At 39.7% G+C, this 24,778-nt stretch overlaps 1 protein-coding gene across 2 annotated transcripts in view; it reads left to right on the top strand.

Annotated features, from left to right (window-relative positions):
• GLDC (glycine decarboxylase) overlaps nucleotides 1-24,778 on the top strand; it is a 98,808-nt gene that overhangs the window by 47,190 nt on the left and 26,840 nt on the right. For both annotated transcript variants that reach the window (XM_042913543.1, XM_042913542.1), the window contains exons 9-16: nucleotides 2,482-2,587; nucleotides 3,788-3,927; nucleotides 4,528-4,608; nucleotides 6,231-6,328; nucleotides 6,834-6,918; nucleotides 7,081-7,122; nucleotides 8,248-8,390; nucleotides 22,695-22,770. In XM_042913543.1, coding sequence (XP_042769477.1) covers nucleotides 2,482-2,587; nucleotides 3,788-3,927; nucleotides 4,528-4,608; nucleotides 6,231-6,328; nucleotides 6,834-6,918; nucleotides 7,081-7,122; nucleotides 8,248-8,390; nucleotides 22,695-22,770 — 771 coding nt within the window. The remainder of the gene's footprint in view (nucleotides 1-2,481; nucleotides 2,588-3,787; nucleotides 3,928-4,527; nucleotides 4,609-6,230; nucleotides 6,329-6,833; nucleotides 6,919-7,080; nucleotides 7,123-8,247; nucleotides 8,391-22,694; nucleotides 22,771-24,778) is intronic.

Raw genomic sequence — 24,778 nt, 5'->3', positions numbered from 1 at the left:
ATACTAATTAACTTTATCCAGATTATCCAGAAAATTCTAATTTTCTCGGTCTTTATTTGTCTGAACTTCCTTTGGAGTTCTAATGCCTTTCTAAGATTTCTAAAAATGATTTAAAAATTTTAAGTTTATTTTTAGAGAGACCACTAGAGTGCAAGTGGGGGAAGAGCAGAGAGAGAGGACGAATCTCAAGCAGGCTTTCTACTGTCAGTGCAGAGCCTGATGTGGGGCTCTAGCTCATAAAACATGAGACATGATCTGAGCTAAAATCAAGAGTCAGTCACCCAACTAGCTGAGCCACCCAGGAGCCCCTAAAAATGATTTTACTAGTCATCAATTTGTTGGCTACTCAAGAATCACCTCTGGATTAAAAAGGGACATGAACCACCATCTACAAAGCTGTTACAATGAGAGGCTTCCAGAGGATTTTGTGATTATGAGGCCTGAGTTTTAATTCTCCTGTAGTAGTCATAAGCATTTAGATACACAGAGTCATGGATTGTTTGACTTGCCCTCTTCATAGCTGGAATGTATTGTAGTACTTCTACATTTCTTTCTTTTTTTTATCTTAATTTTTTTTAATGTTTATTTTTGAGAGAGAGAGACAGAGACAGAGTGCAAGCAGAGGATGGACAGAAACAGGGAGACACAGAATCTGAAGCAGGCTCCAGGCTCTGAGTTGTCAGCACAGAGCCCAAAGTGGGGCTCGAACTCACTGTGAGATCATGAGATCATGACCTGAGCCAAAGTCAGACACTAAACCGACTGAGCTACCCTGGTGCCCCAACAACTAGTTGTTGTATAGAGTCCCACACAATAGTCTAAACTCTCTTGGGGAATTTTGGCCCAATGAAGTCCATTTCTCTGTTTTCAGATGTTTTCTTTTCCTTCCCATTTTCTTTATTGACTGTTGGTTTCAGTTTCTAGTATTTTTTGTGAACTGTTTCTTGTTTTCCAGTGGTCCCATGGTTTCCTTCTAGTAGCCTAGCAAAGAAAATATGCACCTGACACTAGATCCAATAATGAACACCTTCCAACTTTAAAGCACTGTGTTTTTCAGGTGTTCTTCCCACTCTAGGATGATTGACTGTGAAGTTGACCTTGAACTGCTAACCTTGTACATTAGTAGAAAAGTCACTAGTGGGACTGGAAATATCAGAGTCTAGGTGCTAGACCAGTAAAATAGGAGGGGCTGTGGGAGAATGGAGTGGACTGGGTAGGGAAGGAGTCTGAGACTTGGTTTTGGACCAATTACCTGGGGGGCAAGGATGATATTGCATGGTTAGAAGATTGCTTATTGGCAGGATCTAGGATGATAAAGCCAATAAGGATAAGACCAAGAGGAAGAGAAGCAGGAGGTGGGCCTCCATCATTTTCCCCCTCGTTGTCACTTATTTTGGTCTCTCATCCTAACCATTCTTTTTATCCTCCTTCCTGACCTACATGCCATCACAGTGGGGCCTTTCCTTGCTCCCCATGCAGGACTTCCTCACTGAAGCGTCATTGGAGTTGTCTGTGTCCCTTATTTCTGAGAAATTTCAATGCCATTCTTTCCTATTTTCTGTCACACAAAAACATATACTTCCCTGTAAATATTTTTGTGAAACTTCAGGCCAATGGTCAAGGGGAGATATCTTTACTTTAGAAAGTGACCTTGCTATGAGCAGAGAGGAAATAGCCAGTAGATTCTGATTTTCTCTTCCTAATACATGTCCTGCAAATTTATTTTGGTTTTATTCCACTGCATCCTTCATTTTCATATTTGGTAGAACCTTGCCACATAATCCCTATTCATCTCTTGGTTTGCTGAAATTCAGTGTCTAGTGCTTTAAGTTCTCAGAAGATATGTTCCCTTTTTTTTTTTATTTATTTAATATTTATTTATTTTGGGGACACAGGCAGAGTGCAAGCAGGGGAGAGGCAGAGAGAGAGGGAGACACAGAATCTGAAGCAGGCTCCAGGCTCCAAGCTGTCAGCACAGAGCCCAACACGGGGCTTGAACCCACAAAGCACGGGATCATGACCTGGGTTGAAGTCGGACACTCCCCAGGGGCCCCCTTGAGTTCTTATATATTTGAAAATTCCTTGTTGGTTTTATCCTTGAATAACTGATTGAGTATAAAATCCTTGGATATCACTTTTTTTCCCGGATGACTTTAGTGCTCCATATCTTGCAACATTAAATATTGCCCATCAATATTTAATGGCAGCTTGATCTTCCCCTTATGAGTGACATGTTTATATTGCATCAATGAACCTTCTCCTTTATAGTCGTCAAATTTGATCTGGGTATATTGGATGTTGTGTTTGCCCCTCAGTCAGGTAGGTTAAGAATGGTCTCCCCCTCTCATAGTTAATGCAGATCATTTTGTTTTGTCCCTGTTTTTAATTTTGGCATTTCAAGTCAAGAGAATACTCCTTCCCACTAATTGTCTTCCATCATGTTATTGAACATGGTTCCTTAAATGCTGTTTGTTGTTTTAGGCTCTTTTGGCGAATATGGCTGCCATGTTTGCAATCTACCATGGTTCTCATGGGCTGAAGCATATTGCTAGGAGGGTACATAATGCCACTTTGATTCTGTCTGAAGGTGAGTCATTTATCTGTTTAAAAACTTTCGAACATAACAAGACTGATAAACCTGAGTAAGTAAAATAGAAAACTCACTGTATGTCCAATACTGTATTCAAAATTAAAAGTTGAATAAGAAATTACTTCAACATCTATGATATACTGAGTGTTAAAAATTTTAATATGGATTTTTCTTATCCCTCAACCCCATAAACGAGAGGGATGATCACTCAGAGAAAAATGACCAAAGATCATGAAGCATAAATTATTTTATTTATTTATTTATTTTAATATTTTTATTTTTTGAGAGAGAGAGATACACAGTGAGTGATCAGAGGAGGGGCAGAGAGAGAGAGAGGGAGACAAAGAGTCTGAAGCAGGCTCCAGGCTCCGAGCTGTCAGCACAGAGCCTGACACAGGGCTCGAATTTGTTAACTGTGAGATCATGACCTGAGCCATCTGAGCCACACAGATGCCCCAAATTTTAGAAGAAATACATGTACAAATCAATGGCCAATAAACATATGACATTTCAGCCTCACTATTAAGGAAATGTAAATTGAAACAATAGTGTTTCTCCCATTACTTTGGCAAAGATTAAGAAGAATGCTGATGTTGGTATAACTTTTATGAGGCCTTTTAAAATATGCCTACATTTGGGACCAAAAATTCTACTCTTAGAAATGTATCTAAAGGAAATAATCAGGTGTCCATTGAAACATTATTTATAATACCACAATCTTGAAAACAGCCTAAATGTCCAAAAATAATTGATTCACTCTGGCACATGCATACATTTGAATATTACACTGCCATTAAAAATAATGATATAGTTATTGATCTGTAGAAAATAAAAATATTCATGATATATTAAATTTTTTTAAAGTGTAAAGAGATGTATGATATATCACACATGCACACATACACACATACATTACAGTTCTAGAGGAATACACACCAAAATGTAACCCACGGTTATTCCTAGATGGTGATTATGGTGATTTTTCTTTTTATATGTATTTATTTCATAATACTCTCTACTATAGTAATAAGCATTTAATTTATTTACAAAAAAAAAAAAAAAAGCAGTTACCAAAACACTGGCTAAGACCAGAAATAGACAATGGTTAGAATTTACCTCTTTATTTCTCTGTGGAATGCCAAGAGCAGAGGAGCAGATCTCTTTGTTGGGGACTGGTGGCTCTCCTATCTTATTTAGGTCTCAAGCGAGCTGGACATCAACTCCAGCATGAATTGTTCTTTGACACTTTGAAGATTCAGTGTGGCTGCTCAGTGAAGGAGGTTTTGGACAGGGCCACTCAGCGGCAAATCAATTTTCGGCTCTTTGAGGATGGCATGGTAAGTAAAACTTTTCCATTTCTTTATATATTCTCTAAGATTTCATAACTTTACTCACTAAAAATTTTCTTCTTTATTTAAAAACCCAATATTTAAATTTTAGGCACAATCTACGTCTTACAAACAATTTTGTTTTCCAACTTTGAACATTGTGACCTTCAAAGGATAATTCATTCTTAGCTTTCCTTAAGACTTTATGTTTTCATGTATGATACTCCTAGGCACATATTTTGCTCATAATACTCTTCCTAGTATGACTGTTGAAGTATGGTGTCATACCCAGTATGGTGTGATAAGCACCTTAATGAAGTAAGTTAAAGGAAGAAAAGGATAAGTCTATCTAGCATCAGTAGGGGTGACCTGCAGGCATGAGACTGCTGGGGTCCAGAAATGGTTCATAAAACCTAAACTAAACTAAACTAAACTAAACTCGTCTAGTCAACTTCACCTACGGGCCAACTTGGGTATAATGGCACCCTGATAGTTTGAAACAACTGAGAGTTTTATCTAGCACCTTCTTCCCTTTGACCTCTCTTGGGGTTTCTCCACTGGTCTTGGAGTTTAGGACTGATGTTTTCCCTTTAATTTTCATTTCTGCAGCTTGGTATTTCTCTTGATGAAACAGTCAGTGAAAAAGATCTGGATGACTTATTGTGGATCTTTGGCTGTGAGTCATCTGCTGTAAGTAAAATAAGAAGATACATTTCTCTCAATGAGTATTTGAGGTGTTGTCCAAGATAGCTGTGCCTCTTGTGATTCCAAGTGTGAAACTGGGTGGACTGCTGTTAAAAATTATGCCACTGACCATCTCCTATAGCTAGTGGTCACTGCTGTGGGCCCTAGCTAGGAACTGGAAGTCAAGCTAATTTGAAGGATGGTTAATGGTGTTTAATTCAAACTGTCCCAAATGGGGAATCATGACATTGGTGTCCTGGTTATGTCAATTCTGGGAAAATACTCATTCATGTAACATATTTATTGAACACCTAATATATGGCAGGTAGTATGTTAGGCTCTGAGGACTCTGTGAATCTAAGATGGCACCGTTAATGACCAGGAGGCTGAGGCTGGAGAGGTTCCAGACACTTGGAAACTATAAAGGCTTAGAGGCCAAGGATTATAGTGAGAACTAGACACAGTACAGTGTGACTGAGTTGATTTCTGAAACAATGAAATTGCAGGGCCATGTGAGGAGAAAGGTTACACTTGCAGGGATAAAAAAGAAAGTGGTCAGTAGTAATAGGTTCTGTCCTGGTTGCCTATGCACTCTTTAACAAGGGACTTATCTAGAGTATTAGGTAACAAATATAAATCATCAAAGAGATATCACACTGTTCTTTTTTAAGCCTTAAGTAATAAATAAGACTGAATAACCCATATTCTGTCTAGAATTCTGCATTAAATTTAACCACAGGTATTTGTTCCATGCATTTAAGGAATATTTATGAAGTATCCACTGAGGGCTCTAGATGGCTATACTATCAGCCTGAGGCAGAATGAAGAACAAGACATGTATTTATATATTCTGGATATTAACCCTTATCAGATATGATATGGAAACATTTCCTCCCATTCTGTGAGTTCTTAACTCTCTTGATAGTGCCTTTGATATGCAGAAGTTTATTTTAATTAAAGTCCACTCTATTTTTTCTTTTGTTACTCAAAAGCATGTTACTCATGCTTTTGGTGTCGTATTTAAGAAACCAAAATCTAAATCCAAGGTAATGCAGATTTGTGCCTATGTTTTTCTCTTAAAGTTTTATAATTTTAGCTTTTAAATTTAGGTTCTTAGTTCAGTTTGAGTTTTCCTATATGTTGTAAGATAAGGATCCAACTTGATTCTTTTGCATGTGGATACCAGTTTTCTCAGCCTTATTTGAAGAGATTGCCCTTTCGCCCATTTTAGTGCATGTATTTTATTAAACTTGTTGTCAAATATAAAAGCAGTGTCAAGTGAGAATCCTTACTTGAGTGGTATCATCATAACTTTTTTGGATAGCACTTTAAAATAACTTCCTGGAACTTGCTTCATTACTCAAGGAACATGCAGGAGAAGTTTTTTGGTGCAGTGGGGGGCATAAAAATTGTCATGTTTCCTTTTTATCTGAGGCAGAGGTCAACAGACTTTGAAAATAGTGCTCTGGACAATGGCCACAATTCATGACTCCTGATACCTTTTACCTAACCATGACAGATGCCAGGGAGGTGGGCAGTGGTAGTAGATCTGCAGTGCTTTGTCAGAATGCATGCTGAGCAATTCAAGGCTTGCTTCCCTTCCTTTACTCTGTGGTCTCTCCATGCAGGAGCTGGTTGCCGAAAGCATGGGTGAGGAGCGGAGAGGTATTCCAGGGACTGCCTTCAAGAGAACTAGCTCATTCCTCACACATCAAGTGTTTAACAGGTTTGCTTGGGTGTGAGACTTCTGCATTGTGTACTGTGGCTCAGGAGTACAATAGAGAGTGGCTTCTGAATCCACCTGTGAGATGGATCTGGTTTTTGTAGCTCAGCCATGGCTCACTAAGAAACCATTGCCATAAGGATTCCATTCCTGATTGTGGCAAAGCCACCTGTTGCTGGCTCTGCTCCATTGGAACTGTAACCCCTAACCCACTTACTTGTCAGGAAGAGGGGAGTTTGGATGCATAGTTGCCAGGCTGATGTTCATACCCAGGAACTCAACATCCTCTTCTTCCTAACCTGACCACAGGAAGCTTCTTGTCCTGGTGCATCCCTGAGGTTTGTGGGGGTTCTATGTCCTTCCTTCTGGCACTTTGTTAGCATGTTGGCTATGGCTCAATTTGATCTGTAGTTTGAAGGTAGATCTCAGTGTGTCTTATCTTTCAGGAGGATGTGCATGGACTCTTAGCTCATTATAATGGCCCAAATCATGTGTTTTGTGTTCATAGCTATCACTCAGAAACAAACATTGTCCGATATATGAAGAAATTGGAAAACAAAGATATTTCCCTTGTTCACAGCATGATTCCACTGGTAATTGTTGCCTTTTATTCCTGCTTCTATCTCACGCCTGGTTCCACCTCTTTGGGTTGCAGCTGATATGCTGCAAGAGGAATGAAGGGGTGGCCATGTTGGGAGATCAGAGGGATAAGAGGAAATCATTAATGTGATATATTTTGGATGTGCTTCTTAAAGGGGTCCTGCACCATGAAGCTCAACAGCTCATCTGAACTCGCAGTAAGTAGGAGGTTTTCTTAAAAACTTTTCTTAGGAAGGAATTTAATAGGAGCAGTGTTCTAGCTTGTACATAAGTGGATAACTAGAGAAAGCTACTGGGACTGTGATTTAGTAACTGTCTAAATAATTCTTTACCTGGTATTCAACAATCTCAGGACAAACCCTAGTTTTATTGCGACTTGGTCATTTAAATTTATGAGTAAAATTATTTTTTTAATTAAAATAAACATTATTAATTAAATTAATATATGTAATGAATAATTAACTAATATTAAAGTATTTATGCTTTCCTACCCCTGTTATTTATTTATTTGTGTACTTTTTTAAGATTTTATTTTAAGTTATCTCCTCATCCAATGTGGAAATCAAATCACAACTCCGAGACTAAGAGTCATATGTCTACTGAGTGAGCCAGCCAGGTGCCCCTCCTATTCCCCCTTTTAAATCTGCATTGTAAAAAGCTTTTATCAACTTGGAGTTTATTATGCTCAGTAGAATTCAGAACCTTAAGCCTTCTTTCTAGAAATACCAGAAGGGTATGGACTGGAGGTTTTCATTTATTTCTTATATCAACAGAAGATTTGTGTAACCTGATCATGTAGTTGGTAAGTATCTCTACTAGGCTAGGATCCATTTTAGCAAAACTATCTTCCTTTTTTTCCATACGACAAATGACATCAGGCAAAGGAAATCATGTTATATTGTTATTAGAAAGGTTTTCCCCATTTACTTTGGTTTATATCTTGTTCTGCTCAATGAAGACAGAATAATATAGGTGCTGTATAAGAGTTTGAGTAAACCTTACCTGCAACAACTCATTGGATTTCATGGATATAAATATATTTTGTTCCTGAAAAGATAGAAAAAGTTTATATTTTTGTGTAAGTTCCCTTTCTGGGCTTTTGTGACCCACTTGTAAAATGATGGCAGTAACAGTATTTATCTGTTAAGATTGTGGTGAGGTTTAAATGAATATATTTAAAGTGCTTAAAACAGTGCCTAGCACATAGTAAGCACTCTTTGTGTTAGCTATTACTATACTCATCATCATCATTAAAGTTAGTATTGGTAATTACTATTACAATATGTACATATGCATGTGTCTTCTACCCCATTGCTCTTCAGCCTATTACATGGAAGGAGTTTGCAAATATCCACCCGTTTGTGCCTCTGGACCAAGCTCAAGGATATCAGCAACTTTTCCGAGAGCTTGAGAAGGACTTGTGTGAACTCACGGGCTATGACCGAATCTCTTTCCAGCCTAACAGGTAAGAGATTTCTTCTGTCATTTCATCTATCTCATGTGGTATAACACCCACTCCAAAACTTGGAAGCTTGAAAAAACAATTTATTATTTCTTACTCTGAGAGTTGAGTAGACAGTTGAAATCCACTGGGGCGGATGGCTAGAAGGTCCATTGTAGTCACATTCACATAGCCAGAAAATTAGTGATAGGCAGCTGGCTGGGAACGCAGCTGAGTATGCTGACCTGGGTCTTGGTTCTTGCCCATGTAGACTTCTCCATGTGGTTGCTCGAGTGTCATTCCTCCTGGAATGTTGTCTGGGTTCAAAATGGAGTGTTCCATAATGGAAGAATGTGGAAGCTGCAAACTCCTTAAGGCTTAGCCTCTGAAGTTTCACAGCGTCATTTCCAGATGCTATGCTATTTATTCAGCAAGTGACAGAGTCAGCTCAGTTTGAATGCAAGAGTGGATGATACATGGGTGTGAATGTCCAGAATTGAGGTTCATTGTGGGCCGTCTTTGGAAACTAGTTACTACATCCATCAATGACATAGCATAATAATTAGAATCAAGTATACATTAACTCCTAACTGGAAGCCACGTCTCAATCCAGTAGGGTCAGGAGACCCTAGATCCTGGTTCCTTCTGTCACTAACTTTGAAAGTTCCCTGCCAGGGGTGCCTGGGTGGCTCAGTCAGTTGAGCATCTGACTTCGGCTCAGGTCATGATCTTGTGGTCTGTGAGCTCAAGCCCCGCATCAGGCTCTGTGCTGACAGCTCAGAGCCTGGAGCCTATTTAGGATTCTGTGTCTCCCTCTTTCTCTGCCCCTCCCCTGTTCATGCTCTGTCTCTCTCTGTCTCAAAAATGAATAAAACATTAAAAAAAAAAAAAAAAAAAAAAGAAAGTCCCCTGCCCGCCTCTGGCCTCTGTCTCCTTATATGTAAAGGATATGTTTTTGAAGAGTGATATTTATATATTTATTTATTTATTTATTTTTAGCACTCTAATTTTATTTTTTATTATTTTTTTTAAATTTACATCCAAACTAGTTAGCATATAGTGCAACAACGATTTCAGGAGTAGATTCCTTAGTGCCCCTTACCCATTTAGCCCATCCCCCCTCTCACAACCCCTCCCGTAACCCTCAGTTTGTTCTCCATATTTATGAGTCTCTTCTGTTTTGTCCCCCTCCCTGTTTTTATATTATTTTTGTTTCCCTTCCCTTATGTTCATCTGTTTTGTCTCTTAAAGTCCTCATATGAGTGAAGTCATATGATTTTTGTCTTTCTCTAGTTTCACTTAGCTTAATACCCTCCAGTTCCATCCATGTAGTTGTAAATGGCAAGATTTTGTTCTTTTTTGATTGCCTAGTAATCCTCCATTGTGTGTGTATGTATATATACACCATATTTTCTTTATCCATTCATCCATCGATGGACATTGGGCTCTTTCCATACATTGGCTATTGTTGATAATGCTGCTATAAACATGGGGGTGCATGTGTCCCTTTGAAACAGCATACTTGTATCCCGTGGATAAAGAATAACAGTGATTTTTAAAAGCAGAGGGCTCTAGCAAAATCTCCTGGGTACTTGTTAAAGATACAAATGTCTGTGTCCCTCTCCAGACCTACTAATCATAATCTCCAGCAGTTGGGACTAAGGATCTTTATTTTTAAGAAGCAAACAAGTGATTCTGATCCCTTCTGATTTCCAATTTGGAATCCACTAGGTTTGTGAACTGTCTTCATGGGAATAGATACATCATAGATGGATAGGCAGACAAACACTACCAGCAGGAGTCCACATTTTAAGTATCTTCAGAAGAGTTGTGTTTCTGCCGCTGGCTTTTCCACCTTCCACTACTCAAGTGTTAATTTTCCACCAGCAGCCTCAACACTGGCAACACCTAGGAGCTTGTTAGAAATGCAGACTTTGTATTTCAAGATACAAAAATCAAATGATTTTAAAACTGAGACATTTATTTTCTGACTCTGTGCAACAGAAAATAATCAGATCTTAGATACAGCCAAGCCCCACCTCCTGTTTGGTAAGATAAGGTATACAGCAAAGCCATGCACTCTGTAAAAACAGTATATCCTATAAAATACAAACCTTTTAGGAAGGGGGCATATGCAAATGAAAGGACACAGAGATCTTTTAATAATAGCCTCTGGAACCCTGATTTTATAAATAGGAAGGAATGATATTCATGAAAGTCAGGCTTCATGCCTTTTTTAAAACATCATCATCCGGCCCCTCTTCCTTTTCAAAGGAGGAAAGGAAACTGAATGATTAGCCTGAAGAAATAATACGTTAAATAAATATTGAAAGTGAAGAAATTTTGCCCTCTAGTGATGGAATATGATTACATCTTCTGTGGATTAGTAATTTTTCAGGATTATTTTAACTCTTAAATCATTAGCTTTTGCAGCTAATTGAGGGCCAAAACAGGATTCCCAGAAGTCTGACCTACAAATGAGGAAGTTTGCCTTCCCTTAATAAAATGGTTCCCAACCCTGCATAAAAATTACTCATGTGGTGCGTTTATAAAAAGATCCTGATGATCAGATCACAATCACAAATTGAATCATAATCTTAATAGCAAAAGAGGGGTAAGGGAAGGGACACAGGCATGAGTAGTTTTTTTTTTTTTTTTTTTTTTTAAGTTATTTATTTTGAGAAAGAGAGAAAGACCAGGCAAGGTTAAGAACTACTCTCTTAGAAGTTTCTCTGTCCTGCTCTCCTCATATGATTGGCAGTGAGTTTCATTACCCCATTTAAGTTGTGCAGAAAATAAAGAGATCATTATCAAGATGCCTTTCCTGTCAGTGATGCCTTCTTACACTACAGAGATTCCCAGGTGTAACACTTATTTCTAGGAGCTGATTTGAAAGTGACAGTAGCTGTACCCAAAGTTGAGGCTTAAGATGAGGGATATTTCTGGTTCTTAGCAGAGGCTGCTCTGACAGGTGAGGAAATGCCCTGCTCTTTTGTTGGCCCTTCTATCAAGGGCCATGCTTCCAGAGATGAAAGTGATTTGATGTCTTAATTTGAGGAAAAGAGGAAGGGATGCACCATATATTCTATATGCAAGAGATTTTATTTTTATCTTGCTATGACACTATCTTGGTTTACTTGTGCTAAGCTTCTCTCCACAAGTGAATTATATTTTCAGGTCTTATAACCTATGTTTGAAGTATTATAATTAGTCTACCATAGGGTTAACTGTTATTTATCATGATTTATTGCTGGCTAGTGACCAATCCAAGATGCTGATGTAGGCTTCATATTTATTGTAAGAAGTTTTCTTGAGTGTTCTGTACAGAGGAAGAATTTGATGTATCGTGTCAGCCACTGAAATTATGCTCATAAAATAAAGGGTGCGGTAGCAATTATCAAGAGGCTGTTACAGCAACTCCTCGGCACCTAGGAAGAGACAAGCCACATGCACTCAGGGAATCACAAAAAACTGTTTATTGCACACCAGTGCTGGCCTAGCAGAGTCACCTCCAAAGGCTGAGCCCCAACTTTGGGTCAGTCTCCTTTTATGGCTGGGGATGGTAGGGGGTTGAGAGACAAAAGAAAAAGGGGAGGGGTCCTTTATCAGTGGTGCTACACAGGTAGTTGGTGGAGGCAGGAGGCAAACAAGATTACAGAAGCCAAAAGTATGCAAGGGGAGTATCCAGCCTCATCTGGGGTTATCTGGCTGGCCCCTTTTATCTTGTTTTCCTTCTCAAGACCACTTCTTGGTGTTTTCACTTATACCTAATTGGAGTTGGTCAGTATGTCTGTAGACTAGAGTCTGGACACCAAAATATATCTAAATGTTTCCTTTCCCTGGCACCTGTGTGGTTCAGTCGGTTAAGGTTAAGCGTCTGGCTTCCGTTCAGGTCATGATCTCACAGTTGGGGAGTTTGATTCCCTCATTGGGCTCTGTGCTGACAGCTCAGAGCCTGGAGCCTGCTTTCTGTGTCTCCCCCTCTCTCTGCCCCTTCCCTGCTCACACTCTGTCTCTGTCTCTCTCAAAAATAAATAAAGACAAAAAATAAATAAATAAATAAATAAATAAAGAGTGAATGGTTCCTTTCCTTTTTTGTTACTGTATAATATTTATTTATTTATTTCAAGTTTATTTATTTTGTGAGAGCGCAAGCGGGGGAGGGGCGGAGAGAGAGGGGGCAGAGGATTCAAAGCAGGCTCTGTGCTGACAGCAGGGATCCTAATGCATGGCTTGAACTCACAAACCATGAGATCATGACCTGAGCCGCATTTGGACACTTATCCAACTGAACCACCCAGGCGCTGCTATTGTATACTTAAAAGTTAAATATGGCAAGAATTTTAGGAAGTAGCATTAGTAATGTTTTGCAACTCTAAAAGTTTTTTTTGTGGTAAAATAAACATAACATGAAAATTTACCAATTAAAAATTACATTTTTAAGAGTACAATTGAATGTCATGAAGTACATTTATATTGTTTTGCAACCATCAACACCATCCAACTCCAGGACTTTGTCTTCTTAAAGTTCTTTACCCATTAAACAACAACTCCCCATTTCTGTGTTACACCAGCCACTGGCTGGTGCTTTTATTTTCTGCTGCTTTTAACTTTACTACTCTAAGTTTGTCATGTAGGAGGAAACACATCATGTTTGTCCTTCTATATCTGGCTTATTTTACTTAGCATAATGTCTTTATATCCATGTCTTTATCTTGTAGCATGTGTCAGCATATCCTTTTTTTTTTAAATATTTTTAAATGTTTGTTTATTTTTGAGAGAGAGAGAGAGAGAGAGAGAGACAGAGAGAGACAGAGCATGAATGGGTGAGGGGCAGAGAGAGAGGGAGACGCAGAATCTGAAGCAGGCTCCAGGCTCTGAGCTGTCAGCATAGAGCCCAACGCGGGCCTTGACCTCACTAACTGCGAGATCTTGACCTGAGCCCAAGCTGGATGCTCAACTAACTGAGCCACTCAGGCACCCTCAACATATCCTTTTTAAGGCTGATCAATATTCCACTGTATGTATATATCACATCTTGTTTATCTTTTCATTTATTGATGGACATTTGTGTTATTCCCACCCTTTGGCTATTGTGAATATTGTTACTATGAAAATTGGTACATACATCCCTGAGTCCCTGGTTTTAATTCTTGGGGTATATGCTCAAGTGTGACATTGGATATATGGTGACTCGGTTTAATTTTTTGAGGAATGGCCATACTGTTTTATATATCTATGCAGAGTTATAGTTCAAAAGAGGTAAAGAAAAGAATAGGTATCTCAAGGTGGTAGAATTTCAATACTTTTTGTCCTTATCCTTTTTTAGATTACGAAAAACCTTTTTAAACCATGATATATGTTTAATATATAATCTAAAAAGAAGTTAATTCAAAAAAATGAAAAGAAGTTAATTTTATTTGGGGGACATGTGTATTATGAAATAATTAAATGCAATGTAAGACGCTTGCAGATTCATTTCTAGCCTGGGTCTCCTGATCTCAGAGGATTTCTCCGTCAGCTGATGGCATGATGAAGCCAGCTTCGAAGCTTGCCCTCGGGTTGGAGCCAAATCATATACTACCTCAGTTTTAGGAGCAACTCAGTACTCAAAGTGTGAAAGGCTCATAACAAAGGGAAAGGAACCAAGCTCTGCAGAAGAGAATAATATTGAACTTGAAATACAACTCTGGTTCTAATAGGCCTGTGTAAGAGAACTATATTTTCAGGGACAAACCTGAGTGTTTCTGCATATATGGCCCTGACTTCTATACCTCATCTTTGCTGCTAGGCCCTTCAATAGTGTCCAGATCCAGTACACTTCTATCTACATTATGCTTACAGGAGGCTTTTGTTCCTTCTCTAATAGTTTATGCCTGGATATAGACTTGCTTTCTTGTCAGAGGATTTTTCTCTGAAAGGAAATTCAGCAGTTCAAAGTTGTAAGGATAGCACCCACAATGTGTGGAGGCCTCCAAACCTCTGTTATATGGCTTCCTCCTTAGTGATGATGTAGGCATCTGTCCTATACAGCAAGAAAGCAAATGCTATGTTATTGATCTGAGTGAGGTTTAATTGAGGAATGGCCAGTGATTATAGTTGATAAAGGATTTTATTATGATAAATTGTGGCATAAAATCTTTTGTCCATGTGACTAAACCTTTATTAGGTCTATTTTCTGGGATTCCTAAGATCCCCAAGGTGTTTAAAAGACTTGAAACAAAAATGTCAAGAAACTTGTCCCCCTTTCTCCTATTTATTTGCTCAATCTACAAACCTGGAGAGCATTTCCAGTTTGGTGAAGAAAATCGCCATAAAATATTTAATTACCTTTCCATTTTCCATTGTGCCCAGTGTGGCTTGCTTTGACTTGTTCCCCATTACACTGTGACACTCTTAAAATCATTTAGCAGCTCACAAATACACTCCAGAAATTGCTGGGTAATGTAATGCTGAGTAATGTAATGTTTGAGGCACACAGCAACAGTAATTAACACCTTCCACAGATATCTAATGTGAAATACAATCTGGAATTACTATTAGCTCCTTTGGCTTATAAGAGTGAATAAGTTGCTTTTGTCTTTAAAAGCAGCAAACTATGATCTTGAATGTAGATTGAGGCTGGCAGTTGCTTTTCCAGAATCTCCAGGAAGGTTCTTCTTCTTTTTTTAAGTTTATTCATTTATTTTGAGAGAGAGCAAGCACAAGTAGCGGAGGGCAGAGAAAGGGAGAGAGAGAATTCCAAGCAGGCTTCACATTGTCAGTATGGAGCCTGACTCGGGGCTTGAATTCAAGAGCCTTGAGATTATGATCTGAGCTGAAACCAAGCGTCAGAAATACTTAACCAACTGAGCCACCCAGGCTCCCCTTCCCTGGAGGATCTTAAATAAAGGTGTATAAACAGGGCATAATCTATGGATCTCAAACTTTATTGCACATGAGAATCACCTGGGGGAGCTCATTAACTTGCTAGCTTCACAGCCAGAGTTTGATTCAGTAAGTCTAGTTTGGAGCCTGAGAATTTTGCATTTCTAACAAGTATCTGGATGATGCTAATGTGCTGTTTTAACTACCATCCTGGGAAAACCACTGGGGTTACAGAGATTCATAGTCCTGGCTGTATGTTAGAATTACTTGGGGAGACTCTGAAGAATACTGATGCTCTTCTCACTCCACAAACTAGTTGCATCAGAATTTCCCCTTACGGTGGAGTTCAGGAATCAAGGTTTTTAAAACTCTTCTGGGTGATTCTAATGTGCATCACTGAGGTGTGGAAAGTGTGTTGCCCTGAAAGAACACCAAAGAGGAAGGTTTAGTTAGATGATTAATATCTTCCAGTGGACTGAACTTTGAAACTGCCCTTTGAAGACTAAGTCATGACCACCATGTGTGTATCAGGACAGTTTACAGTAAGGAGAATCAAAACACTTGATGGTTGTTACCCCCCACACCCCCATTCTTGAGCTCATAATTGATTAATTAGCTCTAACATGACTGATACCATTGATAATCTCTGATAATGCTTTCCTACTGAGCCTGATGCAGCTTCAGAACCCTCCTATCAGAGAACTCCAGGAAGCCAGATATCAGAGACCTCTGGTCAGAGACTGATTTCCTAAAGAAGTACTCAGAACACCAGGAGGAAGAGAAAGAAGGGTGAAGGATGAAGAGAACCATCTTTGGGGACACAGAAAATAGTGAGAAGGACCTCCCCTCCCCCAATTTCCTTAACTCTCAAAAGCATATTTTGATTTTTGCAGTTTGTAAGGCTTGGAGCAGTGGTTTTTGCACTTGGTCACACCCTCAGAATTTCTGACTCAGTACTTCAGAACTTGAATTTCTATCAAGTTCCCAGGTGATGCTGATGCTTTGGAGATTTAAGTTTGAGAACCATTGCTTTAACATACTCTTCGGATATCAGAATGGTTAGAACAGCTGGATCTATTCAGATGTTTCTTGACAGAATCTAAAGGTTAAGTATAGAATTCAGCTTAAGTCAAATCAGATATAGACTGGGGTGCCTGGGTGGCTCAGTTGGCTAAGCGGCCGACTTCATCTCAGGTCATGATCTCATGGTCTGTGGGTTCGAGCCCCACGTAGGGCTCTTTGCTGGCAGTCCACAGCCTGAAGCCTGCTTCCGATTCTGCATCTCCCTCTCTCTCTGCCCCTCCCCTGCTTGTTCCCTGTCTCTCTCTCTCTCTCCCTCAAATAATAAACATTAAAATTTTTTTAAATCAGATACAGATTGGTAAGAACATTCCAGAATGATACATTGAGATTTTTATTATAAGCTCATTGGAATGGAGACCCAGGCAGTGTTTGGGTACTTGAGGTAAGCAACAGAATTAGACTGATTAATATCCTATTGCTTCCAAGGTATGTTTATTGGAAAAATTGTCAGTCACCCTATTTATTCCATTCATAAGATAGGAATCAGTGCCATTTTTTACTTTATTTTCTTGGAGGTGTCTTAGGATGTTGCCATGGACTAAAGTGGGTCATTTTGAAGCAGTGGCTGTTTTGATCATCTTACTGGGATCAGTTTTACCATGTCAGTTTCTTTTTTTCTTCTCTTTTCTTTTCTTTTGAGATCGCAAGTGAGCAAGGGGACAGAGAGAGAGAGAGAGAGAGAGAAATTGAGCTAGCTCAAAGTGGAGCTCCAGCACATGAACCGTGAGATCTTGACCTGAACCAAAGTCAGATTCTTCCCACCAGGCATCCCACCATGTCAGTTTCTTAGCTAATGTTTCACTTGGTCACTTCCCAAGCACTTGATAGTGGTATTATTAAAGTGTTTGGTTGAGGGGAGTTTGACATCAAAACATATATCACAGGGGCACCTGGATGACACAATTGTTTAAACATCTGACTCTTGATCTCATCTCAGGTCATGATCTCACGGTTCCTGGGGTCAAGCCCTGCATCGGGCTCTTGCACTGATGGTGCGGAGCCTGTTGGGATTCTGTCTCTCCTCTCTGACTCTACCCAGCTTGTGCTTTTCTCTCTCTCTCTGAAAACAAATAAATAAACGTTAATTAAAAAAAAATTATAAAATTTTAAAAACCATATCATTAATAGTGTTTCCTTTTGGAGAATTAGATGGGGAAGAATGGGAGAAGGTTGCTTTTTTTTATATAGATGCAAGTTTTTTAAACACATGAATGTTTTATTTTATAATAAAAAACTTTCAAATCCACCTATGAATTAGGTGACAATACCCAAGGGAGGCTTGCAGCAGAGAACAAATCAGGGTTACTCCAGGTGAAGGGTCACCACTATCACTGGAAAATCTGTGACTGTCCCACTTCTTGGGTCATTCCCTCCAGATTATGAAGTCCCAGGCTGTGGGAGTTTCCTCTATGCTGTGATTGGGTCACATGTTCAATAACTTGTTAATGGATAGTGATTGGGAATGTTTGCTCCCTTCCTACTTCTTCTTCTTTTTTTTTTTTTTAATTTATTTTTTGAGAGAGAGCATGAACGGGGGAGGGGTTGGGAGAGGGGGAGACACAGAATCCGAAGCAGACTCCAGGCTCTGAGCTGTCAGCACAAAGCCTGACATGGGGCCCGAACTCACAAATTGTGAGACCATGACCTGAACTGAAGTCAAATGCTTAACTGACTGAGCCACCCAGGCGCCCCTGCCTACCCCCCCCAATTTTTAAGATAAAAACCTTCTTTAAAAAATTTTTTTTACATTTATTTTTGAGAGAGAGAGAACATGAGCAGGGAAGGGTAGGAGAGAGTGGGAGATCCAGAATCCATAGCAGGCTCCAGGCTCAGAGTCTGATGCAGGGCTTGAACTCACAGTGAGATCATGACCTGAGCTGAAGTTGGACTAGTAACCAACTGAGCCCCCCAGGTGCCCCCAAAATTCATTCATTATCTTAACCCATCTTTAGTTTTATGCTTAAGGAGTGCTAAGCTTTCTACCTGTGACTACTCACCATGAATGTTCTCCACAATCATCTGTATGAGCAGGCCTTATTCCTTCTTCATCATTGATTGTTAGATCATCTGCAGTCATATTTCTAACATCTAGCAGAAGTCTTTAAGTCTCCCTTGGGATTCATCTTGTGTGAAGGTCCAATAAAAATTTGTTCCACAGGTCTAAAAACTAAACCTTTCCAGGTAGAACTAAGTTGCAGTATTTCTAAATCCCAGGGTTCTTAGCAAAGATGAAGGTAAAGTGATAAAAATCATTGACATTTGTGTCCTTGAATTCTAGTTCTAGTTCTTTCTAGCAAAAGAGCTGTAGTGTCACCCTGTTTCTGTCATGCCATCTTCAAATTCTACCCTCTTCCTCTCCCCCCCAAACCTTTTGCTAAGTTCACACTGACTAGCATTGCACTTAGAATTCTACACTGATACTAATAGTCTAGTTTAATCATTACAAAACTGTTGAATCCCATCAACTGCATTTTATTTTCACCTTGTGGGACATTGTCCTTGTTCTAGCTTCTTATAGTCTAAGACTTCTTATAGATTTTTTTGTGCAGTGAGTCTGTGTTTTGGAGGATGTTGTCTGCTAGACTTTGCTCATTTTGTGTTTAGCAGTACAATATGTAGCAGTTCTTTCACCAGCCTGAATATATGCCATGACTGGAGGATGTTGTTTTTCTAAGACAATTTAAGCTTATGCTTACTTGACACTTCTGTGGGTCTGAGGCTCCCCACCCACTAGTGTCCTCCTTTCTGTGGCCAACTCTGCAGATCCAAGCCACCAACCACTTCAATTTAAATGGATGTCAGAAAACCACTGTTTTTGCTGTGTTTTTTCTCCACATGTAGTGGTTTTCTGATGGACTCTCAATCTGGGTTATGGAGATAAGCAGTTATTTTTCATAATTTCCATCAACATGTGGCACTAATTCCTCTTATTTTAATAGAATCCCAATAATAAGCCTTTGTGGCATTTATTTATTTATTTATTTATTAAGATTTAAAAAAAAAATTATTAATTTTGACAGAGAGCATAAGTGGGATAAGGGCAGAAAGAGGGAGAAAGAATCCCAAGCAAGTTCCGTGCTGTCAATGCCAGCCCATCTAGGGGCTCTATCACATGAATGGTGCGATCATGACCTGAGCCAAAATCAAGAGTCAACACAACCGAGTGAGCCACTCAGGCGCTCCTTATGTGGCATTTAGTTTTAAGTTGCCACATCTAGCACTTATGATCATCTGTAGGATAATGCCTCTCTCTTGGATTACTGGCTCACAGTTCCATTCTCTTTCATTCCTGTTCTGAACACCTTGATTGGTTTCCAACAAAATAAGATGAGTAGAAGTCATGAGAAAAAAATAGAGGTAAGTATAGAATCCATTTGTTGAGTCCCCTTCCCATGGAAGAAAGGATATCAATGTTGACTGCTTCGGCTGGAGATGGGAACTAAATTTTGGGTTTTTTTTGTTTTTGTTTGTTTTGGTTTTTTTCTACCAACTTTTTTGGCTATTTTATTTTATTTTCTAATTTTTTTAATATGAAATTTATTGTCAAATTGGTTTCCATACAACACCCAGTGCTCATCACAACAGGTGCCCTCCTCAATACCTATCACCCACTTTCCCCTCCCCCCTCCCCCAACACCAACCCTCAGTTTGTTCTCAGTATTTAAGAGTCTCTTATGGTTTGCCTCCCTCCTTCTCCATAACTTTTTTCCCCTCCTTCTCCTCCTCTCTGGTCTTCTGTTGAGTTTCTCAGGATCCACATTTGAGGGAAAACATATGGTATCTGTCTTTCTCTGCCTGACTTATTTCACCTAGCATAACACTCTCCAGTTCCATCCATGTTGCTACAAATGGCCAGATTTCATTTTTTCTCATTGCCAAGTAGTATCCCATTGTATATTTAAACCACATCTTCTTAATCCATTCGTCAGTTGATGGACATTTAGGCTCTTTCCATGATATGGCCATGGGAACTAAATTTTGAACAAAGTCCATGCAGAGTACTGTTCTATATATGCTGAGAACTATATCCTACCCTCAAGGCTTACACTCTAATTGAGATAAGACAGGCACACAAAGTACTTTGAGTTCTAAAATAATTTTCAATGTACAGTGCACTTATAGGATTGTGTTATAACAGTAACAAAATACTGAGTGCATATGGGTACAATAATTATCCCTATTTTAGAGATGAGGAAACAGAGGCTAGGTAACTTGGTATTGGTGGTTTGCTGAAGCATATTCATTTTTCTGTTTCCAAAATAAAAACAACAAGTGAGCAACAACTTGTTTTTCCAAAGACAGGAAAATGGAAGACTCATGTCTGCCTACCTCTTTGGAAGAGGGAAGAGGCAGACCTCACTCAGTGTAAGTGACAAGAAACTTATTATATGTGTTAGCCAACCCTCCCTAGTTCGACAAGGGTTATGTGAAAGAAAATCACAGCTCTGAATCCTTTGGGAAGCACAATGTGCTCGGAGAAACAGTACTGCTCTCAGGGGAAACATGAGGCTCCTTGAGAGGCCAACTTGTACTGAAGTCTAATTCTGTCACTGTTGGCCATGTGGGCATGTAACACTTTAACCTCAGTTTCTTCATGTACATAATGGGGGTGATGGACCTATCATATGGGGGTTTTGGGAGGATTAAATAAGGACCAAATAAGATGATGTAAAATGCTTTAGTGGCAACCCCCACAACAAGGGCTACCATTTCTCTGTACTCTGTGCAGAGTGCCTGTTAAGTAGGAAGTGTTTAATTAATGGAGCAATTTATACTTATTATTACTATTACTTAGCTAATCTACCCTATCCTATTGCTTTGCAAGTCACCACTTTCTCTTTCTCCAGCCAGCCTATAAGCCCCAGATGCTTCCCTGTTATCTCTCCTGACCTAAGTCCTCAATTCTGCTGTTTCCTAACACCAGACCATCAGTGTCCCCACAGTAGTTTGAAAACATTTCAAATCCAACTGGTTTTGTCCTGGTGTTCTCTCAAAATAAAACAAATAAGGAAACAAAACAAAACAAAACAAAACAAAAATAGTGCTCCAAATTTTATCTTTTGGTTAAAATTTTTTTTTTTTAATGTTCATTCATTTTTGAGAGACAGAGCATGAGCGGGGTAGTGGCAGAGAGAGAGGGAGATACAGAATATGAAGCAGGCTCCAGGCTCTGAGCTGTCAGCACAGAGCACATCGTGGGGCTCGAACTCACAAACTGCAAGATCATGACCTGAGTCAAAGTTGGACGCTTAACCCAATGAGCCACCCATCACCCCTAGCTTTTAGAAGTTTTTAAATTTAGAAATTTATCTTATTCTTACAACTTGTACTTTTAGAGTGTTATCTCAGTATTATGGGATGATTAGAATGGATGAACACCCAAACCACTGGGTCTTCTACAGGATTAAGGGATGGTATAATTGTGCAAAATAGAGGAAATAACCACTTTGAATGGGATTTAAAAACCTATTACTCACTTCCCTTTCCTTCTGCAAAGACTACTGAGAACATTAAGTAAGTTTATGATTGACTCAGTATTGCTCATTGGACTGTTATTAAGTGTGCTCTTAAATTGGTGTCTTCAAGGATTGCCTAGTTGGGTATGGGCAGCTTCTAGCTGCCACATGCATGGGGGCATGGCAAAGTTCACCTAAGAATAAAGGACTATTGCCACACTCAAAGGGCATAGTTCCTTTGGGGTAATATCATCACTGATTATATATGTGGTATGGACAAATTCTGGTTTTAGGTGTAATAATTGTAATTAATGTTATTAAAAATTGTTCCTCTTGAAAGATGCACACTGACATTTTAATTGATAAAATGATATGATACTTGAGTTTTGCTTCAAAACAATCTAGTTCAGGAGGTGTCTAGTTGGCTCAGTAGGTAGAGCATGCAACTCTTGATCTCTGGGCTGTGAGTTTAAGCCCCCTGTTGGGTGTGGAGCCCACCTAATAAAAATAATCTAGTTCAGAGTGAGGGGGTTAGTGTGGGATATGGTTGGAAAAAGATTGACCATACCCAAGAATTGTTAAAGCTGGATAATACGTATATGGCAGCTCCTTATATTCTACTATTTATGTGTGATTTTTGAAATTTTCTGTAATAGAATTCGTAGATACATGGTACTGAGCGAGGTTTGAAAGGTCCATTTCTGAGTAGGAGTAGATGAGCTTTAGTACATGGACTGAGTGCCATTCTGTGGTCATTCAAGAGCTTTTAGGTTGTGCAGAGATCCTAGGTGAACTTTCCATGGTGTCTGGTAGTGCCTTTTTGTCAAATGGAGAACATGCAGTCCCTGCCCAGTGAATAGTGAATGAGTCAATGAAAACAAAGAGGCCCAAAGCCCTGACCCTTCTCTTCTTGTCTTTGCAGCGGAGCCCAGGGGGAATATGCTGGGTTGGCCACTATCCGAGCTTACCTCGAGGGGAAAGGAGAGGGACACAGGACAGTAAGTATGGGCAGGTGGTGCTTGCCCACCATCAGGGGGCAGTGGGTCCAGCTCTCAGAGTCCCTTTTCTTTTGTGGTGCACTCCTTCTAAGCCTTCTTGGAAGCAGCTAGGGAACATATAATCAAGAAACAGATTTCCCTGAACTGGTCATTACGATCCTTGCCCCGGAGACACTTCCACGGACCATTTTGAGGGAAAACATTTGAAAATAAAGGTTTTTGCTCAAGCCCAGTCTGTAAAAGTCAGCCAGTTGGCCGTGGAACTGCTTTCCACAGGTTGCAAAGGATGGAAGGGGCAGGAATGTTACCCTTCCAGGTCTCTTCTCCCTTGTGTAGTCCTGGCCCTACACCTGGACGAAGGGTAGGGACTTGCCTTTAATTCTCCTGTAACCCCACTGTGACTAGACACAGTTCTGATCATATGTGTGCTCAAAAAATGTTTATTGAGGGGCACCTGGCTGGCTCAGTCAGTAGAGCACACAACTCTTTATCCCAGGATCATGAGTTTGAGCCCCACGTTGGCTGTAGAGATTACTTAAAAAAAATTTTTTTTAATAAAATATTTATTGAATAAATAAATTCCCTATTGAGGATTGTCATCTCTAAGCAGCAAAAGAAGATGGTGGAGCAGAGTTCATGGTTCTGCTTCAGTTTTTGCTTTCAGTATGGGAGTCTAGTCTCCAGGGTCCAAACTGCTTGTGGAGCCTGTTTAGGGACCCACAGGTGCTAATGGGCTTGACTGGACTCCACTAATCTCCAGGTAGCAGTGCCTCTAGCAGTTGATCTGACATAGGCTTCAGAGTGTGGCGAATGAGCCTGTTTCTGAGGTCTTCATTTTGGTGTTGACCAACACTGAGCGAGAACTTCCACTGAGTTGTGGAGGTGGAGTTCTTAGAGGGAGCAGTGGGTAGGGGTCGGGAGCAGGATAAAAGTGACTGCCCATCCCAGGAAACTTAGAAAAGGGTGCCAGGCTAGTTCTGGTTGCCCAAGTTAGTGGGAGTGCAGAAGCTGGTGGCCCTATCTCAGTCCATTTCTGGGTATATTAAAACTAGAAGATTATTTGTGGCTAGTTGCCTGTATTTTGCAATGGAGAATCTGAAAACTGTTATACTTCACTTTCAAAAATGGAGGGAAAAAAGAATTTTCTTTCTCTTCCTGTTTATCCATCCTGATTTCACAGGTATGTTTTCTCAGGCCTTTGTCCTAGTTGGGGAGTAGAACTAATTTTCAAAAATCTTTGAAAAAGAGGACATCATTAGTTGAATAATTATTCAATCCTGGTTACATACAAGGCACGGTGTGTGCCAGTCCTGAGTTAGATTAAGTGATAAATCAGATAGACACAGTCCCTGATACTCCAAGTTGGGTTTCCTAGTGGTTTTGAATTCTTTAAGTTTCTAAGGAAATGTTAGTTTAGAACTAGAATCATTCTTTGGACCTCAGAGTCTCAGCACTATCATAGCATCAGAAAGGAAACATTGAAGCTCATGTTGTCCAGGGAAAGAATGGCAGGTGACTGACATTAAAAGTTCCCCCTTCTGTTCTTCCTCTGTGGCTTCCATGTATTAAGGTAGCCACTGGAACTCCTTGTTATACTTTCTAACCACTGGGTGTCTGGGGATCCTGGGAAGGGATCCATTCATTCTGTGTGACCACCTCCATGTTGCCTCCTTTTCCTCATCCTCCTCCTGCCCCTGCTTTATAAAGAGATTTTTGAGATCTGCGTTGTAGTGGTCATGCTAAAATCCAGGTTCCATGAAATCTGTGATGCTCCCCACCCCTTATTGTTTCCAGGTCTCCACTCTGACATCAGGAAGTATCTGTGAATGTCCAGGAGTGGGGGACCAAACCAGAAAGGTCAAGCAGAAAGGATGAAAGAACTTTTGATTGGGCCTGGGCAGAGTTCTTCTGTGACTGACAGATCCTTTATGGTTCCTTTTCATTCTCTTTGTGTTTTCCAGTCCTCTCTTCTCTGTCTGTCCCCCTGCATGTGATGTTTCTTCTCTGA

The sequence above is a fragment of the Panthera leo genome, chromosome D4 (assembly GCF_018350215.1).
Source record: "Panthera leo isolate Ple1 chromosome D4, P.leo_Ple1_pat1.1, whole genome shotgun sequence".
Taxonomy (NCBI): domain Eukaryota; kingdom Metazoa; phylum Chordata; class Mammalia; order Carnivora; family Felidae; genus Panthera; species Panthera leo.
The sequence above is the reverse complement of the archived record's forward strand: the minus strand, read 5'-3'. Positions and strand labels throughout refer to the sequence as shown.